The following is a 20,632-nucleotide window of genomic DNA, read 5'->3' on the forward strand; positions in this document are numbered from 1 at the left end:
ACCCCCCACCCCTACCATTTGCCTATATATTTATCTTCACTTGGCCATATTTATTGTTTCATTTATTTCAACCAAGTTTTTTTTTTTGTTCATCTATTTTATCTCTCTAAAAGTTTATTGACCACCAAATGTCTAAGTGGAAATTAAATTTTGATTCATCATGTGAATTAGTTAGTGATGAAAATAATATTTGTGACCATCCAATATCACCACAAACTCTATTAACCTTAGGTGTCCCTGGGGTGGAAAATCATGTGTATAATTTTGGGACTAATTACTCATCAAATCCCCCTCTTGAAAAAAATTCACATAAAGAGTCAAGAGGGAAAAAGAGAAAATGTGGTGAAGATTTAGTGTATGAGCTTGATGTGAGTTTTTAGTCTAAGAAGTGTAATCACGAGTCAGTTGTCTTATAGTCTGTTTGATCAAGCTTTTAAAATTATCGTCTTGAATAACAATTTATGTTTGGTTAATTGATTTTGAAAAAAGTGTTTTTTCTGTCAATATTACGATAATTTTATATGCCTGACCAATGTTTCAAAAGGGTGTTTGGAGAAAAGACTAATCTTTAAGTGTATGTTGATTCTTTTGAGTTTTTTTTTATGGTTTTAAATAAGTGTTGGACGCACGTGGACTTGTCATATTTGAAATGAAATTGGCTCACTGACTTGATTACCGGAGTCTTTTTAGTTTCTGAAAGAATAACTTTAGTTAGAATTCAGAAACACTTACTTTTTCATAAAAACTTAGTCAAACACCTCGATTTTATGATATAAACATTTTTATATGTAAAATACACGCTTCTAATTTTCAAGAAGCTTAGAGAAACAGGATATAAGTAACTCAAAACATATCTAAATGCATTGTGCTTGTGGTTAATACTTTTCACTTTATTATGATTTGATTTGTGATTATAATACTAATCTTGTTTATTATTAGACTACTAATGGAAGTGGGATTACATCAAGAAGAAATGAAGATGGTTTGTACCAATATCCAAAAGCAAGTTGTGTAGAAATGCATAAAATGAATGAGAGGGTTAGTCTTCTTTGAAATTAATTACCTTGTTTAATTTGTTCTCTTAATTAATCACTTTATCTAAGTTGTAGAGTTATAAAAGTCCCTCATAACCAATTTAAGCAAGGTGCACCCTCTATTTCAAATTACTTGACACATATTTCATTTCGATTTCTTTGAAAAATTAACGATATATCATTGGAATTTACAAGTTATTTAAATTCGTACATCTCAATTTATTCTGATAATCATGTATTTTCTCCTCGCGCACAGATACGTAGATACAAAATTGCGAAAAAGATGAAGGTACTAGAGACCCTAATCCCTAATTGCAACAAGGTCTTCCCTTATTCACCTTTTTTTTTTCTATCGTCCATTGCTCTTGAATAAGTATTTATTCTTCACGTATCGAAATAATTAAGCACTTGTCTCAAAATTTGATTTGAAATCGAAATTTGGACTAAATATTTGCTCTTTTGATCAGTCAGATAGAGCCTCAGTACTTGATCAAGCCATACAACACATTCAAGCCTTACAACACCAAATCCAGGTAGCCCTCCTTGTTATTAGTAGTTCGAAAAATGCTCATTTCAATAACAAATTGTCGAAAAGGCCTCTTATTATAATTTAGTTTTGTTACGATCTTTTGAATGCAAAAATGCTCATTTGAATAACAAATTGTCGAGAAGGCCTCTTATTATAATTTAGTTTTGTTACATCTTTTGAATGCTCCTCATCTTGTTAAAAATTCTGACTCTGCTTCTGCGTGCTTGCTATAGGTGATGTCAATGGATAGAATCCGTGCATCGACTCTAGTAGCTGCAGGGAGAAACCAAATAATGCAGAGTACTCTGCATTTTAATCCTTACATAGGAGCAATTGGCTATTTTTTCAACTTTAGCAATTTTTCCCCAATGTTGTCAACAGGAAGTGAATTTCCATTTTTGCCCCTCTCCGTCGCCTGTAACTTGCTGCATCCCGGGCCTATAATGGAAGCATTTACGCGAGGCTATGCATCCGTTGCTCCACCAGAAAAACGCGCTTAGTTGGAAAGAAAATCTACGATATGTTATTCGAAATTCATTTGAAATAGTTAATAAGGTTTAGAATATAGTACTAGAGAAATGTGAAATCATGTGTCTTTAGTATAAATATGCATGTAGCAATGTGAGCTACGTAGATTTAAAGTGTGTATCCTTTTTTCGAAAAATTATATTGTGTATATAGGTTATATATTACGTATTCATGTATATATGTTGAACGTTCTTAATGAGATTTCTTGCAAATGTATCTTCTTGTTATCAAAATGGCCCTGCAAATCAATATACATTGATTGTATATATAATATGCGATAGGTATATTATATGTATATTTATACTTGATATACGTAACATATACCATTTAGGCTACTATATTTTAGGACGGTTTAAAAAATAACTAATAATAACAAGATCATAATTTTGGGGGTTTTTACGAGTTTTTTGAGTTCTAATAAATTTACACTCGAAGAATCATATAATATATATGATGAGACATTTTGGTTTTATAGATAGGAGGGTCATTTCTAAAAAGATTGCCTTTTAAAGCAAGTAAAAAATGGTAATCCAAAATCCTTAAGATTACTATATTTTTTGAAAATTTGACACATGAATGTTTCCATATTCTAAAGCAGCTTAATTCTGAACCAATTTCATAATCATATAAAGAAAAAAAATAATTAAATTAGAAATACTTTTAAATTCTCCATCAAAGAAGCATTCAAATATACAAGAAGCTTTTCTACACTTCCCATTGTTTATAATATGATAACTAGTAAAGGAATTAAGGTAAAGAGGAAAAATTGTGTGTTCTTGTTTGGTTTGTTAAAAGAAAATGAACAAGAAAATTAAAGATAAAAAAGAATAATCACAGTTCAATGTCTTTGAGTGATCTAGTTTTAAAAATATGTATCTAGCTATTGTATAAATTTTGTATATTCAAGTATAATAAACATATAATATATGTACATCTATACCGATAATATCAGTAGTCAGTATATATTTCGATCATATGGATAAATAAGTTTGATCGAACCGTATATATTAGTAAGTTTACCAAAAATATGTATCATTTTCATAAAGTCATTACAAAATTTGTTCCTTTTCCTTGAAGAAATAGCTACTAGTTTAATCAAGAAAACAATCTCCTATAAATATATAATTATTTTGTACATAACTACATATCTTTAAACCATTTAAAGCTCATGAATATTAATTTTTCTTCTTGGAGTAAACATAAAAACTACAATTTTTTTGGTTCAATTCTTAATTTTAAGCTATGGCACCTAAAGTTTTTTTCCTCTTCTTTTTTGCCCTTTTTTTGTTTAACACAATTAAAAGTCAGTCCATGCCCAAATTTACATCAATTCTTGTTTTTGGTGATTCAACAGTTGACACTGGAAATAACAATTATATATTTACTTTATTCAAAGGCAATCATATACCTTATGGAAAAGACTATTTTAACCATGTATCAACAGGTAGATTTTCAAATGGAAAAATTGTACCAGACATATTGGCAAATTTATTAAAATTAAAAAAATATGGTGTGCCACCATATTTAAATCCAAATTTATTGGAAAATGATTATAGAAGTGGAGTTTCTTTTGGATCAGCTGGATCAGGATATGATGATTTAACAAGTTTAATTTCAGGTGTAATTTCAATGAGAAAACAATTAGAATATTTTAAAGAGTATTTGAAGAAATTGAATGATTTTTTTGGAGAAAAAGAAAAAAAAAGAATTGTGAAAGGTGCTTTGGTTATGGTTAGTTCAGGGAGTAATGATTTTATATTTAATTTCTATGATGTTCCAACAAGAAGGGTTGAGTTTAGTTTGGAGGTGTATCAAGATTTTCTTCTAGACAAGGTGCAATGTTTTGTCAAGGTAAATTTTCTATCACATTTATATTTCTTCGTTTCGGAATAATTGTAAAGTTATCTCTATATAGTAAATTAGTTATAAGCTGAGTCAAGAAATCGATCGTTGATACTTGTATCATGACAGGCTACATATATTACATGTTCTTAGGGTGAGACTTTTAGTCGGATCCTGTGTATATGTGAAAATAAATTTTGTGCATCAAGCTGCAATATTTTAAATCTATTCTATTCAAGTTAGATTGTTATAGCATGTAATACTGTTGGTGATATTATTCACTTCGAACCAAAATTTCACGACTTTAAAGATGTCACTAGTGTCTAGGGCTTGCACACTTTATACATTCAATATCTTTTTTCGTACTTAATTTTTCTAGGGTGTTACTATACTTGTACACATTTTGATTATTTCACCGTATACTTATTTCTTGCCATCAATACAGATATCATAATAACTTTATTTAGAAAAAACCTAAATTTCTAGACCAACGAAAAGAAATCACGTGAATATCAAAGAAATTACATGAATACTTTACATTTATATATATAATAGCAGATAACTTGTTTAATTTTCTAGACTATATATCTTACTTTTTTTAATGATAGTCAAATCTTATATACGATCTAATAGTGTTAAAATCACTCTCTATTGTTGATATTTATATACATGTCCCCATAATTACCTTATAATTGACATAATTGTGTTATTTTTATTTTTTTTAGTACATGAAACTTATAGAATAATTTTAATCTTATTTTATTAGGAACTTTATGAACTTGGATGTCGAAATATTATAGTGAATGGGCTACCTCCAATTGGTTGTCTTCCAATTCAAATGACAGCAAAATCTCCACTCCATAGAACTTGTATTGAAAAAGAAAATTCAGATTCTCAATCTTATAATAAAAAACTTGAAGAATTATTGCCACATTTACAAGCACAACTTAGAGGAAGCAAAATACTTTATTTTGATATATACACTCCTTTATCACATCTCATCAATAATCCACATGAATATGGTAAGCTTTCAATTAGTTGTTCGAGTTCTTTAAATGTATCGGTTTCTTTATTAATCATATTTTCTTTAAAAAATTTGGTACAAATATAATATTATTTTTGAGAGTCAGAGTAACTTTTGTGCATTTTTCGTATTATGCTTAACTTGATTGTTGTCTTAATTAGAAAATCATTTGTATGAGTACATCATCAATCTAAATTTATTATCTTTGATTTATGTTATAAATCTAGTTAATGATTTTTTTGTTTTTTTTTAAAAAAATGGTACAATAAATCTTTTCAAATACATAGTTTTGTCTTAAATACCAAATAAACAATCCATTTTGACAAAATGTGGGGACTATAATATTACAATTTCAACCGAGGCTCATTTCAATGAAAATAATGTTCAGATCAATTTACATATATATATATATATATATCATGTAATTTTACCTATTCATAAAGTGGCCACACGAAATCATAAACTGTGATTAGTTGAACATTCTTTATCAAAATCATATTCATGACTATTATCATAGTTAATACTAAGAGTTGAAACAAATATAGATCTCTTTTTTATTATAATGAATAAATAAAAGTAAATGGTAAAAGTATTTTACAAACCTCCCTAAAATCACTTTTTTGTTCTTATTAATATAAATTAAATTTCTTTCGTATTTTTTTTTTAATTTTTATTTTTACATAATTATGACAGGATTTGAAGAAACAAAAAGAGGTTGTTGTGGAAGTGGATTATTAGAAACAGGACCCTTATGCACAAAAAAATCTCAAGTGTGTTCACATACCTCACAATATGTTTTCTTTGATAGTATTCATCCAACTGAATCAGCTTATTACCATATTTCTGAGTATTTTATGAAGGAGATTCTCCCAAAATTCTCAATTATTGACAACTTTTAATTTATTAAATTCAAAGAAAATTTGTAAAAGATAAAATAAAATTAGGTGTTATTTGGCTTCTGGTTAAAAAGGGAATTATTCATGTATTTAAAATTAGTGCAAGTAATTATAAACTTTTTAATTACTTTGTATAAAATTCAACATATCAACTATGATATTTGGTTTGTCATGAGAAAAGTATTTTTGACGCAAATTATTAATTTCATTCCTGAATTATTATCATTTATCTACGCCTTTTTAACCTTGTTTTTATTTTGATAAAAAAATCTGAAAAATACTTTAACTTTGATCGAAATTGTTATGTTATTACGATATCAAAATTTATAGAAGACCTTTTGCCCCCAAACTATTTAATAGTGTATTTTTACACTGTGAACTATTTAATAGTATATTTTAAAGGTATACATATGTCTACGTGTACACATTACTATTTATAATTATGCAATATTTTTTATGTCCATGCAGACACATATATACCTTTAAAATACACTATTAAATAGTACAGAGAATAAACAGTCTTTTTCAAAGTTTGATATCGTAACAACAATTTCGGTCAAAGTTCAAACCTTCGGCCAATTGTCAAAGGTTGCAAGTCGTTGATTTAGGAGATAATCACTTCAACGACATATTCCCAACGTGGTTGGGAATCTGTCGGAGCTGCAAGTTCGTTTAACCATAATTCAGGAGAGATACCACAACGACTTGCTTCTCTTACGTCTCTTGAATTCTTAAATCTCTCCTATAATTATCTCCAAGGATGCATCCCTCAAGGACCACAACTCTCTACATTCCAGAACAACTCATATGAAGGTAATGTTGGATTACGTGGATTCCCAATTTCAGATGGTTGTGGCAATGATCGTGTATCTGAAACAAATTACACCATATCTTCTCCAGAAGATCAAGAAAGCAACTCTGATGGGCTATGGCAGTGGACTATGTATCGGAATGTCCATAATATATTTCATGATCTCCACAGGAAATCCAAAATGGCTAGCAAGAATCATCGAACAACTGGAACACAAATTTGTCATGCAAATGAGGAAGAAGCAAAAAGGTCAAAGGAATTACAGAAGAAGAAATAATTGTTTCTAGACAAGTTATAAGTTTTACTATTCAATGAAGCTCTACATTGATCTTTAGTTTATTGTAATTTGAAACTATTATGATTTAGGATTCTATCTTTGATATCTCATCGAGTGCTTCAGCTTCATGTGATATAATACTGTACTATTTCCAGTGTGACTAACTAGTACTGCAACATGTAAACACAAAGGACCAAATAATAACTGGACAATATATGGGCAGCAGGCAAAAAAGAAGGTACTTGATTAACAAATCTGTCAAATTCCTTCCTTGACATGAACCTTCCTCGGGTTCAGGGACATTTATATGCACTCCCTACAATATAAACAAGGTACTTGATTACAATTAAAGGTAGAAAACAGAGCAAAGAACACAATTTCAGATAAGTTTGGTCTCACTTGTTAACTAGCATCTGTGGTACGGGTGATGAATAAGACCAGGACAAGTGTATTTGGCGCCAAGGATTATGAAGCTTGCTGCCCACAGAATGGTCAAAACTAGAGTACAGGCCCTAGATAGTATCATCATAACGGCTTAAGAATTGGATTATACAAGGATATACATGTTCTGCAGCCTGCAGGCACCAGGAAGAGTATAAGGTGTTATGCAATAATAGAAATGGAAAAAATAATTACAATGCACATGCAAAAGATGCCTATTTATGGATTCACGGAGTTGTGAAAGTACAAACGTATCATGTATGTCCTAATCTAGGTATATTTTAACTCTCGAGTTTACATAAGGAAAAAAAACCTTGAAAGGCAATTCCAATGTGACTAGGCACCTCTCCACTTCCAGAATCTTTTTATTCTTTATCATCCTTTTCTGTACTGTTTGCTAATCAATCAATCAACCAGACCTCAAATCCTCAATCCTATATCGGTAGGGTTTGGTTTTATAAATTCTCCATATCCAGTCTGGACTATTCAGGTTAATCTCATTCTAATACTAAATAATGTCTCTTTCAAAGCAAGCAAATTAAAGTTCCTCTAAAACTCACATTTATTCCCAAATGAATAACTAGTCTAAATCCAATCAGTTAATGTCACTCATATAGCTCCTTTGTTTCCATAGTATTCTGTTCTCCTTCATGTATTCCAAAAGAAGCTAGAAATTGTTAAATTTTACATACCATGCGTCCTCCCACCAAGTCATAATGAGCATAATGCTGACCATTATCATCCCCCAATACTTTGTAGGTGACCAAGTGCTCGGGGATAAGCTTTGCCGTTTCTGCTTGAACCAATGTGTTGCAAGAACAAAATTGTTAGAAAACTTATCATCCTCTGACAGAAAATGAGCGAAAGTACTATGACACATACCGAACACTGCTTCTGGTGGGCAGATTATGTCTTTATCTCCAGCAACAGCCAACACTGGTACATTGCTTTTGTGAAGATTATCCTTGTAGAATATTTTACCACTTCTGTCACGGAGTCCCCCTTCTCGAAAAGCTGTAGTCAACTGCAAAATAACTTTAGCAGGAATAGTACCTGCCAGAAGATCAATTAGAAAATCTGTAGTAAAAGGTACATGTGAAATCTCAAGAGAACATAGAGAGGCCGTGATGGAATTTTTTTAAAAAAGAAAGTGAACTTTCTGGATCACCATCAGACTACGGCCCTTAAAATCAGTTATGCACAAACTTCCCTTACATTGAAGATCATCTATCAACACTGTTACAGTGTCATGAAAATAGTTACACAGGAGTGGAACTTGTGGGAGCAACGAGTCAATAGTTCATCAAGTAAAGAGTCGAATAAATATATTGATAAATGCAGCTCTTTGACAGAAGAGAAATTATCTAGCTGACAAATAAATATACAGCGGATGTTTACTTGGTTTAATTTTCTTTTTTTATCTGGAGATGTTAATATTCTTTCGTCGCTCATTCTTTATGCGAACAAATAAGAATAAGAATCAACTCTCAGTCTCACATAGTTAGTTTCCACTGATTACCTTATTGCTAAGAAGCCTATAAGGCAAGGCCGTTTTTATTTTTAGTACTGATTTCTCTTGAGACCAAGAAGGAGGCCAACTACACGAGACAGACCATTGTTCATACTTCATAGGTTGGTTATAAGCAAGTACAAATCAAAATTCAATTTGGTTTGCCAAAGGCCATACTTCAAACTTTGGCTGTTCTTCCTTGTATAGTGCTGCATGACTACTGTGAAAGATGAGATATACTAATAATCATAATTAATAAGTACATTTGCCTTTCTAACTGATACCCGTGAGGATGTATCTGAAACGTAGAAGATTAGTTCAACTCAGACTCCACATATCATCTTGACAGAAAGTGGAGGGGAAAAGAATGAATTGATGCAAAAACACTGTAGACAGGAATGTGGGGCATAGCCAGATGGTCATTCAATCATTCTTCAGAACATGTAAGATTCTCATACTGTTATCTCCAAAACTCATACCATAGATCTATAACCTAAGTGATGAAACTTGAAACTTGCCTACTCTCCATATAAATAAATCATAAAACAAGAGGACCATAAATTTTTACAGTTCACAATCAATTAATAATAAAATATCTGCCTATTGCCCATTTAAGCACTTACAGAAGTTATTTAATACGAGCTTTTTCAGCAACTCCGGGTGCATCATGTCTGCAGCTGATATTAAATCATTAAGCCAAGACAACACATAAGGAGGGCGAGAAGAAAGAGGATAAGCTGCTGCGAGTAATGCTCCTAAAGGGACAACAGGTACATTGAGAGCTTGTGCAGGATCAGCCTGCAGCCAAGGTAAATAAATATAAGAATATGCTGAAAGGGATTTTTGCTGCATAACGAGAGTTGAAAGACATTTATTTTCAGCTTACAAGGGGTAGGAGCATTCTGAGTGCCGACTTCGAAGATGTGTAATCCAGTGATGAAGCCAAAGTTACAATAGCAGTTAATCCAGGCTCTCTTCCTTGCAATCCTTTCCAAGATAAAACCAGAAACATATTAGAATCTCATATCTGTATGATTCCCGGATGTAGTCAGTCTGAAAATAATTTTTTGAGACTGTGCCCACTGCCCATTAATAAGGAATCAGACAATGCTCCAAGTGACTTATCTTCTAGTTGTGAAACCTTTTTACATCTAAAACCAGGTCCACTTCCTTCCAAATCAAATTGTACCATACACATCCCTATAATCTCAATAAGTTCAAAAGATGGCTCATTTTCAGCTCTGTATGAAAGACGTTAGTAAGCAGATAAGTCACACTGTTAACCAGGTCCTGTTTAACTTAGTGCACACTAGTAATGGAATTTTTAAGTTAATAGGAGTACTGCACTTAGTGGCTATTACAACTACACTCCCAAAACTTTTGTGAACTATATCATCTTTCTTAATTTTCAGCAAAAAGCTCAATAAATATTAGTAATTAAAAGAACATTAAGTCAAGAGGCAACCAGGTTAACTCAAAATTGCATCAAGTGAAGTGGTAGCCTTTGGAATTTAATCTCAAGATTAAGTCGTATGATACTCCAGCAGGTTCATGGAACAAATTTCTGGATTATACTGCCTTCTTTATTTAAATAAAATGTTTAAATATTACCGTTTTCTTATCAACTGCAACTACAGAGAGGATTCTTTCTCAAGACTCTTGCACATTAATTTACTAGTATCTTAAGTGGCTCATAAGTAGACCCGCCAGATCACGTAAGTGTAACAACGTTAATTCCATATAAACAACAAATGGATCTTACCACACTGTGATAGCCAAGCATACAGTAATATTCCTCCCATAGAATGTCCAATGGCAAGAAGTTTACCATCTTTTGGTGCAGTTTGGGCCTTAATGTATTCCATCTAGAATGAAAATAAAATAATCAGACTAGTTAGAATAATAAAGAAGAGTGAAAAATCAACAAATTCTGAATTTCATTCGTCTGTGTAATCTCAAGGAATAATATCTTTATATTCTACAACATGGGGATCTGTCACCTCACCGCAGCAGGAACATCCTCTTCCAGGTAATGATCAAAGTCCCAATCATACTTAACAATCAAGTCGAGCTGTTTCTGGAAATCTTCTATGGTAGTGGTTAGACGTTCATGCAGATCAACTAACGGAGAAACAGAACGTTGGCCTTCTTCAATGATATTTACTAGCTTTTGGCTAAGATCCTTTACTTGGTCAAGAACGGCAGAGTTTTGCCCTGTCTCCAGCAGACTTAACAACTTCCCCCTTGTCTCGTTAAAGCGTTCATAAAGAAAGGAATCCTCTAATAATTTTGATATCTGATCAAATAGTTTAGCAGACATAATCCTTGATTGGCTTTCATTGAGGAAACCAGAGACTCTTTCTGACAAGCGCATAAATGTTTCCGTAAGCTCGTTTACTGCTCTTGACTCATCCCACAACGTTGAAATAGCTGTGGATTCTTCTTTGACCACAGCTGTGTCAGACTCTTCTAAGGTACTCTGGGCATCTGTTGACTGTTGTGCTGCAGAAAGAACTTTGTCAGTAGCATTATCTGCGGCAGCTTCCATCTGTTCTGAGACTGCTATTGCAGTCTTCTCAATGTTTGTGGAATCTGACTCCTGCACACTCAACCCCGCTCCACGAAGTTCAAGAACCCAAGTGTCAAATCCTTCACCAGACATGTATCGGGCGAAAGATGACTGCATAATTATTTTTAAAAGTAAGGACCGTGGCTAAATAACTTTAAGAAAGAAATTAAAACTACCAGCCATACTATGTAAGATATCTTTGATAAGCAGGATGGACATGGTTGCCTGAAGTGATAAAAAAATTCAAAACCTCCACTGAAGAGTAGGGTGCACACACTTGCCTCAAGTGATAAAAATGAACTTAAAAGGATAAGAAGATGCATGAACAGAACATTAAACAAAAAATAGATAAGAAATAATCCAAGTGAAATCAAGTTGACACTAGTTATTGCATTAACCAGCAGACATTTAGATTTATCTCACCAAAAAAAAAGAAGATAGAAATCATCCCTAGCAACTAAGCAAAAAATTATCATCACAATTCATATTTCAGAAATGTACAATCACAGAGAGTGCTAACCACATGACTACCATCAACACCTAATTGATGCAGCCATAAAGCCATATAAAAAAAGGAAGATGAAATAGATAACATGCCAGTAATAAAAAAATCACACAAGTAAACTTTTATACACTTGAAATGCATAAAGTATGAGAAAAGTAGTAACGATAGTACAACATCAAAACCAGGGTTAACTCTAAAAAAATTTGAGCATGCCTTAGAATTCTACCAGATTCAGAAACAAGAACCACTCCACGAAATAAAGAGTGAGACTTTAATGGAACCTGACATATCCACTAAGCACTGATAATATACACATTTGACATCTGTCATTATGATCTATTAAATGTGGCTATCAATGAACAATCCATGAAGATCCCCTAGTTCACTGTTCACCTAACCTATGCAAGGATGAATCTGCAAATAAGAGTGCCCCCGACTACTCTTTCACACAGCACCGCACATACAACAAAACAGAAGAATGGACAAAGAACAGAGAGAAGGCAGACAGGTAGCGTAGCGTACCCCAGGAGCAAGATCATATCCAATAGCATTAGTCCCCACGCCAGACAACAGAAGCAGGGGATGATTTCTCTTTGGAGCCTATCATCATCAAAAATCACACACCCTTAAGGCAAAGCTCAAATCCTTGAACAAAAAAGTCATACAACAGAACTGTAAATCCTTCATAGTATAACTCCTGTGTTTTGTTTCATTTTATATTAACAGTATTTGATAGAACACAAAATTTTAAAAATTCAATAGTTGAATAAGATAGAATGGTGTTAAATACTATAAATGGATTAATATCTTATAAATTGGGACCAATTCTATATGATCACATTTACTCAAACAGCTTTTCTACGGAAACCGTCTCTCTACCTCCATAAGTTAGTGGTAAGGTTGCATATACACTACCCTTACGAGATTACACTGGGTCTATTGTTGTTGTATTCTATATGAACACATTTAATTTAATTGATCATAAAATTCAAATTTGAACTTATATAGAAATGGAAGTGTGAAATATATTGATTTTTTTCCAAAATATCATACAGTATTTATTTGAAAAAGAGAACTAAAATGTTATGGACTAATTTATAAGACTAAGAGTAACAGTTCAAATACAAATACAAATACAAATACAAAAAAAAAAAAGTTGAACCTGAGGAGGAGGAATGTATCGCCAGAGAGCAAGTTTCCAATCGGAATTATTAACCGATACATAGTGGAGTTCATCGGCAGTGCATAACGATGGCTTATTACAAACCTTCTGGACTGTAGTATCGCCATCATTAGTGGAGAAAGCTCTAAGTTTAAAGGAGGAGTTCACCGTGAAGCAGCAGTTCGGGGCGTTCCGGTATGAAATGACTGCGGGAGGAAGTCGCCGGTAACGATACTGGTTGTCGTGGCGGAATACGGCGGCGATTTGTATCGCCGATCGAATATCGTATTGAATTGGATAACCCATTTTTATTTTTATTTCTGGGAATTTGGATAAAGAAAATTGGTTTGATAAATCTTTTACTCTTTTGACTTTAGAAGATTTGAGACGTAAATTGGGATATTGAGATAAAAGGAACACGTCAAGCCATGCTTTTTTTTTTTTTGAACTTTTACTTTTATTTTTGGAATATAATATTTTTTACTTTTGTGATATATAGTAATATAATATAATAGATTTATTTTTTTATCTTAAAAAACAATATATATAGTAAAAGGAGAAAAAGGAAAAATATATCTTAAAAGTATCGTAAATGATGCTCTTAAAATATTAGTGTCCCTGTTGTTTAAAAACTATATATTATTACATTTATAATTATATATATATTATTTGAGCAAAAAATACTAAAGTTCACGTGAACGTAATACTTGATGATCTGTAAGTCCACCCCATCTCCAAAACAATTATGATGGATTAACATATGACACTTCATAATTAGCCATTTTAATAGTGTATTAAAAGCCAGATTTACAATAATAAGGAATCAACTGTTTTTTTTTTTAATATGATGTTTGAAGTAACAACAGAATATTCTGCTTGCTGTAACAAGAAGACACTATGACTTGGAAAATTAATTATCTATATCTATCTAACTCACCTAATTGTTTCCAACCTCAACTAATTTACATAAACTAAACTACAATTTTAACCATAATTAATATAGCCAAAATTGAGTGTCAATCTAAGATAATAACATTTTTAATAAATAACAGCAGGGCGAGAACCAACAACAATAACAATATACTCAATGTAATTTTATAAATGGGGTCTGAGAAAGTTGTTACTTTACCACTATCTTGTGAACCAGTAACCGCTATCTTAAAGGTAAAGAGACTATCGAATTAAGTAAAGCATAAAAAAAATATAATAACGAATGAATCATATTGAAAATAATGAACAGGAGAATAGTAACAATGCCAAACGGAAGCAAATGAAGTAACATTTAATACTAAAAATTGAAGTAAGATGGTAAGAAAGTAATAATAATAATACCATAAATGAAACTAGACGACACTCTACCTAATAACCTTTTACCCTACTCCTCGACCTTCCTATCTTCTTATTTAGAGTGTCATCGCAAGTGCGTTGTGTCCTGTCTAATCACTTTTTTTCCACGACTTCTTCAATCTACCGATACCTCTCCTTACATTCACTATAGTCAACCTCTCATTCCTTCTTACTAAGGCATTTGTGTGTCTTTCTCTTTACATGTCTTAATCATCTCAATCTCTCCTTCCTCATCTTATCCACCACAAAGATCACTCACACCTTGTCCCGAATAGCATTCTGATCCTATCGCTCTTATGCCCCCAACATCCTACTCTCATATCTTGGCATCAAGTTCTTTCTGGCCAACACTCCGCCCCATCATTGTCAATCTCCCCATTTTCTTGGATTAGTGACCCCAGATTCTTGGGGATGACTCGTGTTTCAATACTCACTTCCACATCTCAAACATGCACTCTAAATAAATATTTTCTCTTAGTTCTACTCAACCTGAACCTATAAACTCCAGAGTCTATCTTCAAACCTCCGATGAGAATCTAGCACGTATGTAATAAGGCTTTACTGGAAATGCATTAACATAATGGAACACAAGAAATGCAGCCAAATTGTGGCTAAACAAACATACACATGACCCAATAAAGGTTCTAATTGAAATGCACTTACTGTAACTGCAGTTTCACAGAAGATCCTTATTCCATGGTGTGTCTACATTTCTATTTATACCTTACCCCAAAACAGAAGTTATAATTTGTCTTTGATCGATTTTTATTCCAACTGAAGTAAAATAGTAATAGGTGTTACAGAAAACTTCATACAAAGCACCCAATAGTTCGTCATCACCTTCGTACAAACGCTAATGAGAGTTGTGGAGTAAAGCAAACATGTACTTGTAACACAAACTAGGCCAACAAGTTAACATGGTATCAAATAGAGCAAGTATAAAGCATATCATCTCTTCTGTCAACCGAAGTCAAGAAAAATAAACTGCAAGTGTTATATGGGAAGATTGGTTCGTACAAACTGCCAACCGAAGTAAAGAAAAATAATGTGTATAAAGAAACCAACTATTAATGAGGAATATTGTATGGATCACAGCAAGGATTCTGTTAACATATATACAGAAACACAGGGAAGGAGAGATATAGACACTTGACGCAACAAACACCTGAAAACGTGTAACTAGATGAAAATATGAGGTTCTCATTATTATTCTCACAAAGAGAAACATAACATCCATGAACTAAAACTTTATAAATCATAGTTTGATAAAAACTTACTAATAGAACATGAGAGGGAATTTAGTAAGACCACTTTGCCAGGATCCTTAGCATGGTTACAAATTCAAACTCAAAAAGAATGATAACTGTACCACAACTAAACAGATTATAAGTAGGCCTGGTTTATAATTCTGTAACTTAAGAATGTGTTGTACAAAATTCTATTCATTTAATAAGGACTACGGTTGTACTAATAAACTATGCCATGAATTGGCTCCAGAAACGATTGTTGTTTACACCAATGAACTTTGGAAAGACGTGCTACACCAACTACACTGGCAAAGGACCATACTGATGTGGGAACTGGGAACAGAAAAGCCACTGGATCCAACAAACTTGCAGATCAAGAACACTGTGAGGGGCTTTGCTCAAGGCAAGTTTTGCAGCTGTTGGTACATGGATTATGGGGCTGGGGGAGAAAGCAAGTCCAAAAACTTCAACATGAAGAACCGAAGTAAGGAAACTTTGACACATGATTTGAAGACAACCTTATGTATACGAAGAATTAGGAGAAATGTGAACTTGTTTACTCATATTATGACCTTCAAGCTTAGTTAGTATTGATAGTGCATGTAGGAATTTTTGGCTACTGCTAGATGAGCAATCAGGCTTGATTGGCTCTGGCTATGTAAGTATTCATACTGGTGATTAATACAACTGTCTGCTAATTGCCAAAAAGAAGAAATATATACCATTAAGAACAACAGGGTTGTCCCCTCGTTCCTAAGAAAAATTAAGAGTCATCCCCCAATTCCTTGTAAAAGAAACAGGTATCCCCCCCTCATATATGACCTCCTCTAACTTTATTGTAAAGGATCGGTGAAATTGCTAGTTAGAGACGCAAAAATTAGGAAAAATCCCAGAAATAATTGTAAAATTAAGAATGAAGTTCTTTCTGGATATAAGAAGCAACAGGATTTAACCAAAGTGTTATCTATGACTGCCTCTAGCTTTAAATTAAGTACTGGTGAAATTGCTAGTTAGAGACACGAAACATCTAAAAACGTCCCAGAAATAACCATAAAATAAGGAATCAAGTTTTTCCTGAATCCACGAAGCAGCTTGATTTAACCAAACCATTTCTTAATACACCAAGTAACACAAATTTTGGGCTGATCCATACAATATTCTGAATTTAAAACTATCCTAGCATCAAAAGGCATGGGCTCTATTCAACAAGTCAAAGATCACATATGCTTATTGCCATGTATGTTCTCGATCAATATGCCATGGGGGTACAGATACATTGCCACAAAGCTCAATAAAACCACAAATGAGGGGGGGAAATATATAAAGACAACTGAAGTAAAAGCCTCAATCACTATATTACATTTATTCCGTAATTCATATATAGAACAGGGAACATATCATCTGAGTTTGAGCGTTTACAGTATGATCCAGACCGCTATCAATTTATGGATTGCACAAGAAAAGGAAAAAAACACCCCAAATGCCTTATACGTATAACAAATACACTTGACAAACCAATAACAATGACAAAATTCAAGCATTTATAACAGAAATTTTAAACATAAACCAAACCTATGTCCACAAAATTGTTTCTTCATGTGCAACTCACCTTTCATGGTTGGTGAAGTACTAATTCGTTGGTTGATTTTTTTCTGTCGGAAGCTGCGAAGAAGTACTATGTAAACCAACAGCCGGGGATGATGTCATGGTTTGGTATTGAGTAGCAAACTGGGGAGCATGAGCCTGAGAATAGTATATTTGTGCATGTGTAGGATCAGAAAATTCATATGCATAATTGGCGGTAGCACGTGACGTAGGAGCAATTGGCTGAGAGGGATGGTGAATCTGAGAGTAGCCAACATATTGCTGTTGATGCTGGCCTGAAGTGATCTGAACCAATTGTGGAGTTCCCGCAGCTGCTGTTCTATATGCACCAGCAATCATTTCAGGTTTGGAGGCGGGAGGATTTCCAGGATGGTTGTAAGCTGCAGCAGGAGCAGCCATGCTAGGAGCGGGAGGTGTTTGGGGTTGGTTAGAAGGAACATTTGTTTGAGCAGACTCACTATAATTTGCTTGCTGGACCGGCAAATTGTACGCTTGCGAAGGTTGTCTAGAATGAACAATGTAAACAGGGTACTGGTGCTCAAGAGCAGGGTGCGGAGGATGAGTTTGCTGCTGCGAGGGGTATATAGGATAATAAGACGTCACTGGCACAGAACCAGAAGGTGTATGGTGGATATATTGACTAGCGTGTACATATTGTTGGGGCTGATACATTTGTTGATGCTGATCATACTGAACTGGCATTGCATAACCAGCCTCCTGGACTTGCTGCTGTTGTACCTGAGCCCGATTATTCGGATCACTCTGCTTCATATCAACTGAATTAGCGGAAACCCTATTGTTACCGGAATGAATTTGACCTACCGGTTCTTGATAAAAGAAATGTCTTTGCCCAGACATCACACTGCTCTCACTACATCAAATGAAATGACTAATTTAAGCATATATTGAAAATTGACAAAGCTAAAACTTTGTTAGCTATATATTTTTACCTAGAAACTGAATTGGGCGAAGGCAAATCAGAAGGAAGAACAAGCTTTGGCTGCTGTTGCTGTTGCTGTTGCTGGGGCTGTGTTTGAACAGGATTTCTATAACCAGCAGTAACCCCTTGTTCTGATCTCTCATCATCTGAAAAAATTCGATTACTGTAATCCCCACCGACAACTACCGGCACACCGGAATATACAGTTCCGACCACCGGAGCAGCTGGGGCAGGTGGTGAAGTCAAACCCATAAATCCCCGTTCTTCCTGCTTCTGCTCCACTTTACCTCCAACCCCTAACTGTGAAAACTGTCCCTCAATCCCAATCCTTTGATTCTCCTCCACATTAACCTTAATCGGCGGTAAACTCGTCAATGACGGTGTGGAAGAAGTCGACCCAAACGACGACGTCGTTTCCACCATCGGAGAATCCGGCACCGACTGAACATCATGAGCACTAATTTTCACATTCTTCGCACCAAATGATCCTTCCAATTGTCCATCCACACTCTTTGCATTACAATTCCCAACATCATCATCGAGACCCAGAAGACAATTCACCGACGAAGACTCAGAAAACACCTTCGTTGTAGAAGTAGAAGTCGCCCCATTCAAAGCATGAACAAACCAATCCTCCGATTTCGTAGAACTTTGTAAAAGTGACCCAATTGAAGAAACCGAATCAAATTCACTAGTGAATAGAAACACACGAATCCGTGAAGCTTTCGTAACACGATCGTATTCCTCGATCATATTCTCAAGGTCTTCATCGGTGGTAACAGAAATAAGCGAATCAAGGTCTTCATTGGGAAGCTGATATTTCAACCAAAACGGCCTTCCAGCCAAAAGGGTTTTCGAAAGCCGTGATGAAAGGTCAGAAAGAGAAGTATTTCGATCGGTAACGAAGATTCGGGTATCCCCGCCGATATAACAGAGGGATTTATCATGAGGTCGAGGGATGATATGTCCGCCGTAGCTACACATCAGACGTATCTTCACGTTACTTCCTCCACCACCGCCGGCTTGTGGGGGTTGTTGTTGCTGTTCATCCCAACAATTGGTTTTCCGTGACTTTGGGGAGGAATCTACTGAGTTGGCGTAGTTGATATGTGACGCCGTCGGTGGTGGTGGTTGTGGCATAGTTCCGGCTACCGACGCCGCCGTGGTGATGGTGGTGGAAATGGATGGTCCCGGTAGAAGTGGAGGTTCCATGTGAATCTGTAAAGGTTGGAGGAAGGTAGATCCTCTGCCGGAGAAGAATGTCTTATAGTTTTCCAGCTGTTTTCTTATTTTAAATTTTTTATATGATATATTTGCTTATTAGATTAAAAAAATAATATTTAAATATTTTAATGTTTGATGTTGTGTTTCAAATTAAATGCTAATAAACATAATTTAATTTAGTTATACTCGTAGCAAACTGTTGTCATTTCATATCTCTCCTAGTGAATCTCGCTCGAAACTCTCGTTCTCGTCGGCAGTGTCTCTCGCCTCTCTTGCTTTTATATATCATTACAAATGTATAAAATGTGTTTGTCTTTGTATAAAGTGAGAAAAATTGTATATATACATATATTTTCGTTCTCTTCTCTCTCCTCTCTCAAACATCGTTCGCCACTCTCTGAGATCTGGCTTTCCTATTTCACTTTATACAAACATAAATGTATACACTGCGTTTGTGTTTGTTTAAAGCGAGAAAAAATTATATATACAAATACAAATACATATATTTTCGTCATATAAACTTATGATTATACAAATATGATCGATCCCTGACCAGCTTTCTTTTGTCTTTCTTACTTTATACAAACATAGGTTATACAATTGATCTTTTGTAACATGTATATCGAAACAAAAATAATAACAAATTATATAACTGTTTTCATTTATATATGTATAGTAAAATATATATTTATATTTATTATGGATCACAATTATTTAAACTATATCACATAATATAATTTTTATATTTGTTATACTTGAAAGTTGCACTAAATTATATTCCAAAAGTTGTACTCTGTCCATCATGATTAACTCAACTTATAACAGATGATTTGTCCTAAAAAAGAATTAGTGGAAATCCAAGTGCTGGTCCTCCGATATTGAATAATCAATTATAAAATATAAAAACTTTTTGATAAATTACCATTATTAAAGATGATAAATATTTTTAAACCTTAATTAAAAAAATTTAAATTATAAACATATAACATTTCCCTTAATAATTTATTTCACCTTCAAAAATAATTTTTTCCAACAAATATTCGGATAACTAAATTCAATTTTAAAATAGATATTCTCTTCTTATTTTTTCATTTCAGTTATGTGATAGTATTTGATTGAACATAAAATTTTAAAATTAATT

The 20,632-nt window shown here is 33.6% G+C and overlaps 3 protein-coding genes across 3 annotated transcripts; 1 reads left to right on the forward strand and 2 right to left on the reverse strand.

Moving 5' to 3' along the window:
- Positions 1 to 3,333: 3,333 nt before the first annotated feature.
- LOC107017577 (GDSL esterase/lipase At1g58430-like) lies at positions 3,334 to 5,948 on the forward strand. The gene is made up of 3 exons (XM_015217746.2): positions 3,334 to 3,942; positions 4,700 to 4,955; positions 5,651 to 5,948. The coding sequence occupies exons 1-3, from the start codon at positions 3,334 to 3,336 to the stop codon at positions 5,854 to 5,856; spliced, it is 1,071 nt and encodes a 356-aa protein (XP_015073232.2). The 3' UTR covers positions 5,857 to 5,948.
- Positions 5,949 to 6,871: 923 nt separating this feature from the next.
- LOC107017848 lies at positions 6,872 to 13,514 on the reverse strand. Its single transcript, XM_015218123.2, has 10 exons — positions 13,129 to 13,514; positions 12,489 to 12,566; positions 10,898 to 11,572; positions 10,655 to 10,757; positions 9,779 to 9,879; positions 9,516 to 9,690; positions 8,265 to 8,435; positions 8,075 to 8,175; positions 7,341 to 7,516; positions 6,872 to 7,257 (listed from the first exon to the last, which is right to left on the reverse strand). Exons 1-9 carry the CDS (start codon positions 13,432 to 13,434, stop codon positions 7,454 to 7,456), a joined length of 1,773 nt encoding a protein of 590 aa, XP_015073609.1. The 5' UTR covers positions 13,435 to 13,514; the 3' UTR covers positions 6,872 to 7,257; positions 7,341 to 7,453.
- A 3,539-nt stretch (positions 13,515 to 17,053) lies between these two features.
- LOC107017847 lies at positions 17,054 to 19,564 on the reverse strand. The gene is made up of 2 exons (XM_015218122.2): positions 18,278 to 19,564; positions 17,054 to 18,198 (listed from the first exon to the last, which is right to left on the reverse strand). The coding sequence occupies exons 1-2, from the start codon at positions 19,477 to 19,479 to the stop codon at positions 17,352 to 17,354; spliced, it is 2,049 nt and encodes a 682-aa protein (XP_015073608.1). The 5' UTR covers positions 19,480 to 19,564; the 3' UTR covers positions 17,054 to 17,351.
- Between the last annotated feature and the right edge of the window lie 1,068 nt (positions 19,565 to 20,632).

Source organism: Solanum pennellii, chromosome 4, assembly GCF_001406875.1.
Source record: "Solanum pennellii chromosome 4, SPENNV200".
Classification (NCBI taxonomy): domain Eukaryota; kingdom Viridiplantae; phylum Streptophyta; class Magnoliopsida; order Solanales; family Solanaceae; genus Solanum; species Solanum pennellii.